Raw genomic sequence first — 15965 nt, forward strand, 5'->3', positions numbered from 1 at the left:
AAACATTCAGTAAGACATGCCAGTCAAAGGCTGCACATTCTTATTTAAGAGATGTCAGCTTTGTTAAGATGCCAAGCTGACAACAGTCTACCAACAAGCACTATTCTTTGACACAGAAGTATGGTAGTGAAAGGCATTTGTTCAGTTATGTAGAAGAAACATTCAGAATGCTATCTGCTTATATCCTTGCTTTCTTAAAAAGACATTTTCATAGGAGTGTTTTGTGTACATGGGTACTTGTTCACTCGCTTTCAGGAACGCTGGAGGACACAAGGATCTTCAGCTAACTCTGAACTGCAGCCAGTTTGCTTTTCTAGAAAGAATAAAAAGATTACACCCATCAAGGCATTTCTAGAAACATACAAATGCATTAATACCTAAAAACCATAGCTCTACAAAACTCCAGGTTTATCTAAATCCTGGCCCATATTACAGACTACATTTCTTTAAAGTAATTTATAATGAGAAAAATTGCAAGACAGTTGAAATAATCAAACTGCCCAAGCAGATTAAGTGCGCACTGTTCCCAGATACTAGTTTTGAGTTAAACTATTCCATCCCATCCCTCAGCAGGGATGTGAGCCACTGCAGATTTTTCTGCATTCTGTGGACTGAATATATTCCATTTAAACTGTCTTTACAAAGCCACTGGCCAGGTATTCAGCAAAATTCAGCAAAATTCAGTTCTGTACAACATGGGTGAGACACACTTGGGCTCAGATTTATTAAGAAAAATTTGCTGAGAGGGTGCATAAAGTAAAACACACTCATGGAGCATTTAACAGGCAGAAGCTGAATTTAAACAGCAACAGCAGCTGAAGAGGAAAAAAAATACTGAAGTACTATAAAACCCACAAAATATATATTTGAAAACAGAAACAGCAAGATCAAGAACAACCTTGCACTAAGGAGAAACAAAGGCATGCACTTCCCCACCTGAGTGGTACTACTGTCTGACCAACAGAGTCTCAGCAGTTTTTACATTGGAGTAGTGATTGTATTCACATTTAACCAGGACTAAAATGCTCATAGACCACCTATTGTGTTCATTACCAAGTACATAGCAAATACGTATTTGTAAGTTGCATGTATTTTCTTGCAGAGTCTGTGCATAATGAAAGATGTTCCCTCAAAACTGACACAGTACAGGCAGAATTTACAGGATCTCCATTTTAACATTTTAATCAAGTTCTATGATCTATCTACTTGTCAAGCAAAAAAAAATAGTTATCAGTTGCAGGCTTCATTACTGTTATCCATAAACTAGACAGCTTTTAGCATAACTGTATGTAAATACAGTTACCAATTCAGTTACTGAAAATAAAAATGCTACTATAGGGTTAGTTCAGTCTCCTTCAGACAAACACTAGTCAACCACTGAACAGGTTGCCCAGAGAGGTTGTGGAGTCTCCAGCCTTGAAGATACTTAAAACCTGACTGGACATAGCTCTGAGCAACCTGGTCTAGCTGACCCTGCCTGGGGTAGAAGGCTGATCTAGATGATCTCCAGAGGTCCCTTCCAACTTCAACTACTAGTTCTACACATTGTATGAATACTGCATAAACAAAAAGCCTCTGCTGACTTCGCTGGTGTGCAGAATGGATACTTGGGTTCTTCAGTAACACTTCAAAGTTCTAAGCAGTGTTAAGGACTTGCAAGCATTATTCACAAACCATCTTTGCAACCATTAAGATGGTGTTATTTCAGTTTTAGAGTCAGAAACCATGATCCACTAAGGCGTTTGGGCATTCAAGTCCAAAACTTCAATCCTTAACATCTCTGTCCAGCAGTCACCTTGCCTCAGAAGTATGTGCTGGGGTAGGGGGGGAGGAAAGCATTATGGTGGCTGTCCATGCCCCAAGCCCTACCAGAATCTCTACTCTGAGCATACCCTCTCCAGTTTGTCCACAGGGCGCATTGCACTAGGTTGAACAAATACATGCTCAGTTGATTTCTGTGCAAGAGACAGCATCAGTTGTTGTTGCCTATGATCACTTAAACTCTGACAGTATATGAACCAGTCACTAAAAAAAAAAAGTATCAAATGCAGTATTAGATTAAAAAACACAATCAAAAAAGGCATTTCAAATGAAATTTCTAAAACAAAATATTTACTGGAAAATTAAAATGCATCTGAAGACTGAGTACATAAGACCTTTGGTAGAGACAAGGTCATCTTACCTTGAAGCGCTGACTCCTCTAGTAAGGACTCCAAGTTATTTGTTGCATGACTAACTGCCTAAACAAAGGGGGATTCTGTTAGGAAGTGCAGGCACAATTGCCAAAATAGTTTTCTGTTGATGCATTTCTCTAGACTAACTTGTTACAATAGCACTGCTGGACTCCTACTCAGCACCATTTTCCTGCTATAACTCACTACAGATGCCTTTTCCCTTTTTCGCTTCCAGACAAAAGTTATACATAAATAATAAAATGGAAATTCATTCTGCTATCACCTTCAGTTACATAGCTGATCAACTGAGTTTTAGATTCTAGATATGAGTTCTTCATTGGTTTGTGCTTCACGAACAACACCATTTAAAACCTCATTATCACTTCTTCACTGTGGGAGTGATGGAGCACTGGAACAGATTGCCCAGAGAGGTGGTGGAGTCTCCTTCTCTGGAGGTCTTCAAGGCCCACCCGGATGCAACCCTGTCTAACATGCTCTAGGTGACCCTGCTGAGCAGGGAGGTTGGACTAGATGATCTCCAGAGGTCCCTTCTGACTATGATTCTATGATTCTATGATTCTATGATTCTATGATTCTATGATTCTATGATTCTATGATTCTATGATTCTATGATTCTATGATTCTATGATTCTATGATTCTATGATTCTATGATTCTATGATTCTATGATTCTATGATTCTATGATTCTATGATTCTATGATTCTATGATTCTATGATTCTATGATTCTATGATTCTATGATTCTATGATTCTATGATTCTATGATTCTATGATTCTATGATTCTATGATTCTATGATTCTATGATTCTATGATTCTATGATTCTATGATTCTATGATTCTATGATTCTATGATTCTATGATTCTATGATTCTATGATTCTATGATTCTATGATTCTATGATTCTATGATTCTATGATTCTATGATTCTATGATTCTATGATTCTATGATTCTATGATTCTATGATTCTATGATTCTATGATTCTATGATTCTATGATTCTATGATTCTATGATTCTATGATTCTATGATTCTATGATTCTATGATTCTATGATTCTATGATTCTATGATTCTATGATTCTATGATTCTATGATTCTATGATTCTATGATTCTATGATTCTATGATTCTATGATTCTATGATTCTATGATTCTATGATTCTATGATTCTATGATTCTATGATTCTATGATTCTATGATTCTATGATTCTATGATTCTATGATTCTATGATTCTATGATTCTATGATTCTATGATTCTATGATTCTATGATTCTATGATTCTATGATTCTATGATTCTATGATTCTATGATTCTATGATTCTATGATTCTATGATTCTATGATTCTATGATTCTATGATTCTATGATTCTATGATTCTATGATTCTATGATTCTATGATTCTATGATTCTATGATTCTATGATTCTATGATTCTATGATTCTATGATTCTATGATTCTATGATTCTATGATTCTATGATTCTATGATTCTATGATTCTATGATTCTATGATTCTATGATTCTATGATTCTATGATTCTATGATTCTATGATTCTATGATTCTATGATTCTATGATTCTATGATTCTATGATTCTATGATTCTATGATTCTATGATTCTATGATTCTATGATTCTATGATTCTATGATTCTATGATTCTATGATTCTATGATTCTATGATTCTATGATTCTATGATTCTATGATTCTATGATTCTATGATTCTATGATTCTATGATTCTATGATTCTATGATTCTATGATTCTATGATTCTATGATTCTATGATTCTATGATTCTATGATTCTATGATTCTATGATTCTATGATTCTATGATTCTATGATTCTATGATTCTATGATTCTATGATTCTATGATTCTATGATTCTATGATTCTATGATTCTATGATTCTATGATTCTATGATTCTATGATTCTATGATTCTATGATTCTATGATTCTATGATTCTATGATTCTATGATTCTATGATTCTATGATTCTATGATTCTATGATTCTATGATTCTATGATTCTATGATTCTATGATTCTATGATTCTATGATTCTATGATTCTATGATTCTATGATTCTATGATTCTATGATTCTATGATTCTATGATTCTATGATTCTATGATTCTATGATTCTATGATTCTATGATTCTATGATTCTATGATTCTATGATTCTATGATTCTATGATTCTATGATTCTATGATTCTATGATTCTATGATTCTATGATTCTATGATTCTATGATTCTATGATTCTATGATTCTATGATTCTATGATTCTATGATTCTATGATTCTATGATTCTATGATTCTATGATTCTATGATTCTATGATTCTATGATTCTATGATTCTATGATTCTATGATTCTATGATTCTATGATTCTATGATTCTATGATTCTATGATTCTATGATTCTATGATTCTATGATTCTATGATTCTATGATTCTATGATTCTATGATTCTATGATTCTATGATTCTATGATTCTATGATTCTATGATTCTATGATTCTATGATTCTATGATTCTATGATTCTATGATTCTATGATTCTATGATTCTATGATTCTATGATTCTATGATTCTATGATTCTATGATTCTATGATTCTATGATTCTATGATTCTATGATTCTATGATTCTATGATTCTATGATTCTATGATTCTATGATTCTATGATTCTATGATTCTATGATTCTATGATTCTATGATTCTATGATTCTATGATTCTATGATTCTATGATTCTATGATTCTATGATTCTATGATTCTATGATTCTATGATTCTATGATTCTATGATTCTATGATTCTATGATTCTATGATTCTATGATTCTATGATTCTATGATTCTATGATTCTATGATTCTATGATTCTATGATTCTATGATTCTATGATTCTATGATTCTATGATTCTATGATTCTATGATTCTATGATTCTATGATTCTATGATTCTATGGTATTTTTCAAAATGAACCAGTTACTCTGCTAAGTGATTTGTGAGAATTCATGCATTTCAGCATTATTCTAAAATTCTTGATTAAAACAGTCTTCCAGTAATGTTTCTTCATTCAAGTACTGTTCTTAGTCCAAATGGCTGACAGTTTTATTGGCTTATATAAATCTTTCAGAGAATGAAAGACATGACCTCTTGAAGAGAAATACTTTGTCTTTCTATTTTTAGAGTGACCCATTAATCACAGCTAAACTCAGAAACCTTCTGAGTTTAGGAAGTCTACGCTTTTTCCTTTCCCTCCTTCCCTTCCCCGCAGTTCTCAGCTACACCACCACCATACCTCAGATGATCTGCAAGCCCAGTCAGGAATACCATTCCACACATTTTCAGGATCCACAATCTCCTCATTGCCACTGGAAAGATTCAAAACCTGTACAGACAGAGCCAGCTTGTATCTAGCACAACTATAGATCCAGAAAATATACTTGGTAAATATATTCTCTACAAAACATAGTAATGGGCAAAACACAATTGAGAATTCACTAGGTTAGAGAAAGCTTTGAACCCAGATTTTCCAAGGAAAAACAGATGCTTAAAAATTAACGGTTAGTAAAACTGGTATCACCACTGAATCTGATCCACAGAATCAAATTTAAATTATTTCACATGCAGTTCCTGCTAAAGCCCCCCAGCACAAGGCTCTCTTTAGACTGAAAGGATCTTAACTCAAGCACCTAGGAGACAAAGGCTGGGAAACACCTGCAAGATCTGAGCCAGCAAGAAATTTGTTTGCAGGTTCCCCTGATGCCTAACATGGGCGTTAGCACCAACGCTCATCTACTGAATGTAGCTACAGCTAGCTTTAGATACTCAAGGAACTCTAAAGAAACTGGCTTCTGATCTCAGGCATCCAATCTTCAAAAAAAGTTACTTCTATGAAATGATCATTTGAATTTATAACCTTAAATGACAACTTAAGTGATAGGTATGTATGTATAAACAAAAATTAGTAGGTACCTGAAGAGAATTTTTTCATTTACCTACTTATTCCACAACTTAGGGAACAGCAGCAGAAAAAGGCAGCCATTGTATTATAATTAGTATCAAGGTAACTGGAGGGAGTTAACTTTTAATAGAGTTCTTCATTCAATAAAGATATAAATAATACACTGTTTCAGTCAAAAATGTAAGTTACACTAAAATTCAAGTTTCTTCCTAAATTTCTATTCCTTTAGGACTAATTTTCTAACATGGTCATTTTTTTACTGACAGTTTATCTGGCATCAAACCAGTAACGAAGCTGCAAAGCAGAACACTGACTTGCAACATACAGATAACAGAACGACATGGTGGGGCCAAGGGGAAGTATGCATCTTAAAACTGAGAGATTTGTCTCTGGTTTTCCCCACTAGCCTTAAGGGAATAAGACCTGAAGCGAGCATGAAGTGTTGACATATAGTATTCCACTCAGTATGAGGCAACTGTTTCTATGTAGTCTAGAAGTCCAGAATCAGCATTTTCAATACTAAATATTTTAATTTCTGTAACAAACTTCTGCAAAATAATTCAAGTTTGGAGGAAGACAGAAAAAGGACCAGTTCTTATGAATGCAGAAAGAGCATTCAAATCGTACTTACCCTGGTACCTTTTTCAGATACCTCCAAAATGCGAGCCTCGCACCACTTCAGAGACGTCCACACCATGCATTTGGAACCGACAGCAAAGCCCTTTAGATTACAAGTATACTCACTGTGTTCTACAAAAACGATGACATATCAATGAAAGAGGGGGGTGGGGACCAAAAAATAAGTCTCAGTTGTCTCACAACCCTGTTCCCACTCCCCCTCCCTACCCTTTCCAAACTATTTAGCATTTGATAGTTAAAAAACTACTATCTTCAACAGTCCTGAAAAGGCATTTCTTGCTTAGAAAGCTTTCCATTTATAAATCTGTTAACTTCTCAGAGTAAAATTATCTCTTGTTAGACTGTCACATTACCCATGAGACTACACATATTCTGGTGTCCACAACCCTTCAGTAAAGGCTGAGCTTAAGACTAAACTAAAGCCTCAACAGAATAGTAGGGAATAAAATCTAGTTTTCCCACCAAAAAAAGTTATGTTCGAAAGTATGCTACATTTTGGTAAGTGAGCTCCTTAAAAATCAGATACTTCACCTGCACAGCAGTCAGCCAAGTTCTCATTTTGCTTTTTTCCTATTTCTTCATCTGCAGGCTTACAGTTTAAAGACTGCTCATTTAGAAGTTTATTTCCACATTCTTCAAATGAGTCGGTCAAGTCTTGTTTCATCCATACTTCCACAGAATGGCCATCTTGCTTTTTTTGCCATTCCTTACATTTCTCAATTTTGCAGTCACATGATTTTACAGTACAAACAGGTCTCTGATTTGTCATCAAGTCTGTTGTAAGGAATGAAAACAAACTTCTGCTATTTGCAGAAGTTTGCAGCGTTGTGTGTTCCAGGCCTAACAAGTCCTCATCTCCATCCTCCTGAGAAGGCTGCATATCAGGTAGCACCAACTCAAGAAGCTGTTTAATTTCAGCATTTAGCACTGACTGTATGTCATGGGTCTCTAGTTCCAGGTGTTTCTCAGCTCCACCAAATGAAGATAACATCAGGGTAGGATCTACTTCCACCCAATCATTTTGCATAGCTTCCACTTCATGAATCCCAGGCAAATCCAATTCCAGTGCCTGTGTTTTATCTCCCAAAGAAAGTTGTACATCAGATGAAGATAATTCTAAGGTCTTCTCTCTATCACTAACTGAAGGCACCAAGTTCTCTCTCTCATTAAGCGGTGGTGATATTTCAAAAGACTTCAGAGCTGACAATTCACCTGTCTCATCACTCGAGCATGGCACTTCAAGTGATTCCAGTTCCAACGTGTTCTCTTTTGCTTCACTGCCTGCAGTTGCCAGCATTTCAAGTGATTCTAACTCCAAAGGCTCCTTTGTTTTTTCACCAAGAGAAGACTGCACTGAAAGTGACTCTAGCTCCAATATGAACTCTTTTAGATCATCATATGAAGAGTGCATTTGTAATTTTTCCAGTTCTAATAATGACCCCGTTTCATCTCCCAAAGGCGGCTGTACCTCGAGCAATGGCCACCCTAGCAGCTCTTCTTGTTTATTTTCCAGAAGACTGACTGCTTGAACGGTGCCAATCAGTTCTGCTTTCAGCTCAGCATCCTCTACAAATGGTACTTCAGATAGCTCTTGTTCTGCAGCTTTCATGTCACTCCCCAAAACACACAAAGAACAGCATTGTGTTGATTCTAGTGACACATCATTATCACTCTCTTTTTCAAACAGAAGGATCTCTTTATCAAAGCTGTTTTGATGCTCAGCTCTTTTACAGTCATCCTCAGCTTTCACAGACACATGTTCTTCACCAGCTTCTGCTGTTATGCTTGCTTCTACATTATTTGGACACATATAAGTTGCATCCAAGAGACATTCAGAACAAAGTAACGCACCCTGCATAGCCCTCTTATCTTCTTCCTGAAATACTGTACAAGTAGAAATAGTTTCTTTTTCAAGACAAAGATCGGTATTACTACTTGACCCCGTGTCCTCTTTAAAAGGGTTCTCAAGGCTTAGGCAAGCTGTGTCTCCAGCTCCTGTACTGACCTTCCAAAAACATTTCATCTCTTCATTAATACTCTTCCCACAAGTTTCCAACTTGACAACAGACAGGGGAACTTCAGAAGCTTTATCCTCCCGAATTTCTATTACTTTAGCTTCTAACAAGAGTTCTACAGTCATATCATAGAACTTATCTTCTGCTTCACTAAGCCACGAGCCCTCTGAGGAATTAAATCCTGACAGACAGCAAGGAAATGCTTGATTGGGTATTTTCAGCAATTCACTTGGAATTTGTCTGACCATCTCCATGCCAACAGTTTCCTCAGTTCCATAATCCACATATCTAACAACTAAATCGTCACCTTTTATGTTGCTGACTTTCGCTCTGTAGAACTTCCCATCTTCACTGTATTTTGCTATACAAATATCACCGGTTTTAATACAAGATCCGCAATCTTTTATGGAGTTTAGGCCAAAATTTTCAGCTTCCTTTATTTTTTCCTCTATATATTTTATGCTTTCTGTATCCGCACCCTGACTCCAAAAATATTCTGGACCCTTTACTACTGTGACATAAATTTTTACAGTTTGACCTGCCTCTGGTACCTTCCAGATAAATGATTTCGAATGACTTATATTGGAAATTTCATTTTGCTCATTAGGAAGCAAAGGCTCACACACTTTCACCACTTCAGCATTGTTTTTTCTTTTGTCAAGTACTTCTTTTGACTGAGATCTTTCCCTATTTGGAAGGGTCTCATTAACTAAATCCACTGTTATTATACCTTGACGGTCACTAAGAATAACTTCCCATTTATCCTCAACTTTCTCTACAAATTCACATGTTACCTGAATATCACTTGTTCTCTGGGAAAAGTAAAGCACTACTTTCTCTGTCCAATTTGTAGTGTTTTTACATTTAAGTCCACCTAGCGAGCAGTGAATACTTATTGCTGGAATACATGATGAGTCTTCAGGGAGTCTACATACCTGACCAACATTAATTACTGAAGTATTACCATAATCAATATATTGCACGCTAATCAAATTATCAGAAGTCTTATCTTTTATTACAGCTCTATACCGTAAGTTGTCTTCTGAATAAACAGCACTGATTAAGTCTCCTGCTTGCAAGAGTTGTCCACAAGGGTTCTCCACTCTTGTCTTACTGTTCAAGCTTTCTGAAATACTGTTAAGTTGAGACTCATCACTTACCAGTTGAACATAAAAATCTGAAGGATCATTTACATGAGAAATATACACTAACATTTTAAGAGCTGGTGTTATCTTCTTCTGAGGTAGATCAGATATATTTTTAAATGGTATACACTGTCTTTCAGTATCAGATTTAAGATATGATGGTTTATCTTTCTTGACAGGGGAAAAGCAGTCTCTGTTCTCCATTTTATTTTGTGGCAAGGCATCTTTATTGCCATGCTTTTCAGACTCCACTAATTCAGCTGCCAGTTCTCTCTTTGCAACAGTCTGGAACAGGTTTGTATCTTTTTGCTTTAAGTGCATTTTGCTACCCCTCTCTCCTCCTTGGGCTTCAGGGCTCTGCTTTTTCCTTTCAAGAAGCCTTCCTGAATACAAAGATGACAACTCTGCAGTCTCATTCCTCTCTTTCACATTCGTATTTCTAGGGCCTGAAGTTTCATCTCCTACACACCTACACAGCTCCACACTGTTTGTTAATCTTAACCCTTCCTTCAATTTTGCATTAATTTGAGTATTACCATCAAATAACTCAATCAGCAGTTTGCCATCAGATTCCTTTGCTACTACTATTGCCTTTAACCTCCTTTCTAGGACAGTTTGCTTAAACCACAACGTAGCTTCTCTTGGAAGAGTAGATATATCAGATAAAGAACACTTTATGGCCTGCATTGGCAAAAGCAAGACATCATAGGCACCACTGGGTATAGGAAGCAGATCATCTTTCTTTACCAGCTCTGTGTTCCCAAAATCCACAAAGAAGACTTCCTTATTAGGTTTTGTTTTTGTAACTACTCCCCTGTACCAGTGATTGTCAGTATACCTTGCAAGACACAAGTTCCCAGAATTTTGTGAAGTTTTTAAACTAGTCATTATTTTACTTAGATGACTAATGTTTTCCGTAAGCTGTGTCAAGACATCTGTACATCTTGCAAGCTGGCAGTAAAATTTCCATGGATCATCAACATGTGTAATATAAATGTCTTCCTCACTCCCAATTTTGATATCATGCATAGAGTAATAGTAAGAATGAAGCTGAACAGAGGATGCCAGAGGTTTCTGAGGTGATAGAGGTCTAGCCAGACCTTTTTCTATCAGAAACTGGCAAGCACTCTGAAAAGGTGTCATTAAGTCCACAATATTAAATAGTTCTTTATTGTTTATCGAAGCCAAGGCAAATATCGTACACTTCAGCTCCAAGTGACATGACGAGGCATCAATAAACTCCTGAAATGCCAGAATTGCTTTTTCATCCCAAACAAAAGGATCCTGACCATTTGGTTGGATTAAGTTGTAAAGGCTGCATCTGAAAGCCTGAGCCTTTAGGTTAAGAAAGTTTTCATTAGTTGAACGGAGATTTGTTCTAGAGACCAACTCTCTGTTGCCATAGTCAACATATATTACTTCTACTTGTTCTGTAGAAGTAACTTCACTAACAATTAGAGCCCTGTACCATTTTTCATCCTCTGAGTACTGGGCTAAACATACAGGATTTGGCCAGATGTGTGGCTGAGATGAATTCTTACAATAGTCCTGAATTTCAGCCATTAATATCTTAAGGTCATGACAATTTCTACTTAATTGACACCAAAAATAACCAGGACTTTCAACATATGATACAACTACATTAACTGTACTTCCAACTTCTAGTTGACCTCCATAACAACCTGGCTTCATTTCCAGATAATTCCGTGCAAGAGAGGAAGGCAGGTTTTGTGTGCCCTCACACTTTTTCTCACTAGGAACAGATTCACCAGTTTTTGAACTGTGAATGGCAACAGGACCACCTTTGACCAGAGTCACGTAAGGATTTAATGCTCTATTATTTCTCTTTGGTTCAGATTCTCCAAGTCTTTCCGCTATACTTATTTGGTTTTCCTCCCCAACACATTCCACAGACGAACCTTGCCTTGGGGCCTGATCAGATGCTTTTTGTAGTGTCTCAGGTATTTCAGACCTCTGGTATTTAGCATATCCTCCCTGGGCCATGATTTTACTTACACTTCTCTCTCTTAATTGGGATAGGTCAAGAATTTCAACCACATATTTATCACCCTGTGTGCCTAAAACACGAATCCTTAATCCCTTGTTCAGTACAATCTTTCTGAAGGCAGACACAGATTCTTCACTCCAACCCCCCCTCAGAGGGGAGGTACCTGCCAAGCAGCACTTCAGAGCTAATGCAGGTAGTTCCTGGAACTGAGGGAGCAGCTCCTTTACCTCACCACAGTCTACAGTTCCCGCATCGCCTCTGTCCACCAGATATATTTCTATAGCACTGTCCAGTACCTTGGTGACTACAGCTCGATGAAAGACACCATCTTTCCTGCTGGCACAAAGAGATCCAGGCTGCAGGTCTCGTACAATATCCAGGTTTGTGGCTTGGGAGTAAAAATTCCACATACTCTGTATAAGCTGGTTCAAGAGCTGGCGATGCTCCTGGAGCCGTAGCCAAAACTCGGAAGGATCTCGGAGATAGGAGATCTGCGCATCGTAGAATGCGCCTAACTTCAGATGCACACCAACTATGGGAACAGACACCAAGTGTCTTTGCATTAAAGCAACAGGAGGTGCTCCCGGTGGTGACCCCAGGTCTTCAGCTTTAGATTCCTCTACTTCAAGCTGCTCGCGAGTCTCAGTTTGCCTGACCTGCATAAGGCTGCTAGCCAGGCAGCGAGCCTGCACCCCAAAAAGACAATTCAAATTCATGCCATCTTCACCATACAGGCTCACATAATAGAGATGTTCAAAGCAGTTAAAAGTTTCAATGCGAGCATTCACTCCCTTGCCTAACAACAAGGCTTTCAGCTCGCTGATCTGGGATGGGGCCCAGCCATGACCCCCATGTGAGATACCCTGAAGGGCACATGGGTAAGTCACCACGGGCATGCGAAAACACTCAACAGGCAAATGGCGCAAGTTAGCCACAGTCACAAACTCTTTCCTGCCATAGTCCACAAAGATCACTTGGGCCACTTGTTGGTCCAGCTCCCCAGCAACAATTTCCAGCAGGAGTGCCCGGTACCAGTGGCCACCAATGCCACGGGCAGCACAAGGTGAGCCCAGCTGCGGTAATAGATCCTGCTCCCAAGTTGCTCCATCATAAAGCTGGTGGATGGTATCAGAAAGGCGATGGATCTCCTGGGACAGGCTCCGCAACTGGCAATATATGCGGTGCGGGTCAGAGATCTGGGTCACTAGCACAGGCTCTGTCACTCCTAGCTGAAGCTGTGGGTAGAAGTAATCCAAGGCAGGTAACACAGATGGATACAAAGGGAAAACATGGAGGGGCTGTGGCACTGTAGAAGCTATGAGTGGATGAGCTGGAGGCTGCAGCTTGAGCTGGTTCTGCAAGTGGGCATGAGCCAGGCAGCGCTTGAGCATCAGGCAGAACCAACTGGGGGTGACCTGCTTGGCCAGGCCCAGGTGATGCATCTGGGCCGCAAGCTGGGGCAGCTCAAGCACTGTGAGGAGCTGCGGCATCATCACTTCCCGCACCAGGCCAGACACCTCCTTGCCATGCAGGTAACCGAGGAACTCAATAGCCCTTGCAGTGCCAGTGGAGACCACCAGCTGCCCACAGGCCACTGTCCTGCCACCTCCAAAGAGCACCAGGTCAGCCACGACACAGCCCAGCACTTCAGGCGGCAGGTGGAAAAGCTCCTCACAGCCTCGTGCCAAGTAATAGGCAGTGGCAGGCACCGTGTGGCCCTCATCGAGCAGGAAGACACGGTAGTCCCGGTCATGGCGACTCACCACACGGCAGCGGTGCCAGAGACCTCCCAGCTCCACGAGGCACAGCTCCCCGACGCACAACTCAGCTCCACCGGCCACCACCCCCGCGGTGCCCGGCGCAGCCACCAGACGCGGCCCCACCGCGGCCTGCACATCGCGGTGAAGGCGGGCGTAGTCCTCGCGGCGCTCACCCAGCAGCCCCCAGAGCCGCACGACGGGCGCCTCCGGGTGCGCGTCCACAGCACAGACCCGCAGCGAGACGCTGCTGCCGGGGCTGGGCACCGCCGGCGCGGAGCACATCGCGCCGCTCCCCACACGAGGCGGTGATGACGCCGGTAGCGCCAGCGCCGCCACCCTCATAGAGCGCCGCGCCCGCCCACGTGACCGCCCGGCGCCGCGCCTCGCGGCCCGCGGAGAACCGTTAAAGGCTCGCGCGAGGGTGGGGCGCGGGCAGGCAGCCGGGGCGGGCGAGTCCATTTTGATCACAGCGGGGGGGGGAGGAGGGAAGAAGAGGGGGCGGAAAGGGAAAAAGACACTTCGGCCGCTTTTGTTAGAGTGGGAATACTCGGAGGCGCCGTAAGGACGAGGCTAGGCTGCGCTGGACCTGTAGGGCTCAGCCCAGAGCTAGTTTTCGCTTCTCCTGCTTACGGTGGAACACTCCACGCTGGCCGTAGGAGGTCGGGGGCCGGGGGCGGGGGAGCCGTTCGTGCTGGGCTTAGCCCCGATTGGTTAGAATGGGGGCCCGGGGGCGGGGCGTGCATGCTGGGCTTGGCGGCCATTGGCTCTTACAGGGCCCCCGGTGTGAGGGCAGGGTGCGGCGCCGCGTTGTTGCTGGGGCCGGCGCAGGTGGCGCCTCTGAGGGGCTGGCGGCGGCGGCGGGGGTGGGTGCGAGGGCGGCTGCCCGGAGCCGAGAGCTTGGGCGGGCTCAGCCCCGTGGGGACGGTCCTCACCTGCAGGCTCTGCAGAGGCTCTGCGGCCGTAGTACCTCCACAGGTGCACCTGAACTAGAGTCTGGACGCGCAGGGTCGCCGCTTGGCAGCCTGCGGGACCCCAGTGCGAGCCTGCCTCAGGCTTCTTCAGCAGCTCCTGTGGAGGCTGAAGGCTTCGTTTCACCTTTTGGTCTGCACCATCTCCATTCAAGGCCTCCCCCAGTCATAGGAAACCCACCACCTTCTGAGCCTGGCCTGGTTGGCCATTCAGAGTGTGGGAAGGGTGACACCTGACAGAGGGACACCAGCACCTGGTGTTCTCCCAAGTATGGACAGAGCAGCCCTAGGCAGCACCCTGAAGGTCTTCATGAAGCAGTGCCAGCAGGTGCTCTGCGTGGTATCGCTTCCAGTTCCCTTTGATGTCACCCCTCATTTCCTCTGCTGTGTTCTGAAATCATATTTTCTCCCTGTTTTCACCCCTTTTTCCTAGATAGACTTCCGAAGTTTTAGTAGGGCTGGCTCCCAGCCTTTAGGGACAGTAGTCATAAGTGCAGTATGAGAAAGAGTCACACCCAAGGACCTCAAGGAGCCATTCTTAGCCTACCAGAGATTCTGGTCCAGGAATCTTAGGAGCCCTCCTAGGGAAAATTCTTAGTTCTGAAATTGAAGCTAGTTAGTCTAATATGGCCAAGTGCTTTATATGGTGCTTCATTCCTGCTTGAAAAAAATGGAATTACAAAACACTAAAAAGAAATGTAGCAGGTGGCATATTCAAATCATTTATTTCTTAAATTCAAAAATACAATTCAAGAATGATTTTCTTGAATACAAAATACTAGGCATTGGCACTGTTAAGAGTCTCTTTTCTTCAGTGTTTCATACTCAAAAGAGCTTTATTAGCAGTCAAATAGTTTTTCACTAAAAGGCTTTTAAAATTGTTTTTTATATCAGGCACTTCTACATATCCATCATCAAGTCTATCTGAGTAACAGGATTGCAGGCAGGACCACTCAGGATGTTACTGAAGAAGCAGCTTTGCCTGCTTCTTTATTATTGCTGGTGATGTGCAAGAAAGAAAGAATGCAGATTAGTTTCTCAAGCTGACAAATAGAAAAATAAAAACATTTCTGAACAAAAACATTTTGACCTCCTAGTAATGGGGGGGGGGGGGGTGAATTTTTACACAGCAGTTCTTCCAAACTAGAATCACACTCCACAGTTCAACACCATACCCAAACACATACAACCACAACAGATCTATAATATGATCAAAGAGCGTAAGTGCAGTCACAAAGAGACACCCAAACTGTATTTAATAATAAATTGTCTTATTG

The 15965-nt window shown here is 40.8% G+C and overlaps 1 protein-coding gene across 1 annotated transcript; it reads right to left on the reverse strand.

The window, feature by feature from the left end:
* Positions 1-251: 251 nt before the first annotated feature.
* TDRD6 (tudor domain containing 6) lies at positions 252-14002 on the reverse strand. Its single transcript, XM_062573122.1, has 5 exons — positions 7324-14002; positions 6785-6903; positions 5488-5577; positions 2183-2240; positions 252-313 (listed from the first exon to the last, which is right to left on the reverse strand). The coding sequence occupies exons 1-5, from the start codon at positions 14000-14002 to the stop codon at positions 252-254; spliced, it is 7008 nt and encodes a 2335-aa protein (XP_062429106.1).
* Between the last annotated feature and the right edge of the window lie 1963 nt (positions 14003-15965).

This window comes from Rhea pennata, chromosome 3 (assembly GCF_028389875.1).
Source record: "Rhea pennata isolate bPtePen1 chromosome 3, bPtePen1.pri, whole genome shotgun sequence".
NCBI classification, from domain to species: Eukaryota; Metazoa; Chordata; class Aves; order Rheiformes; family Rheidae; genus Rhea; species Rhea pennata.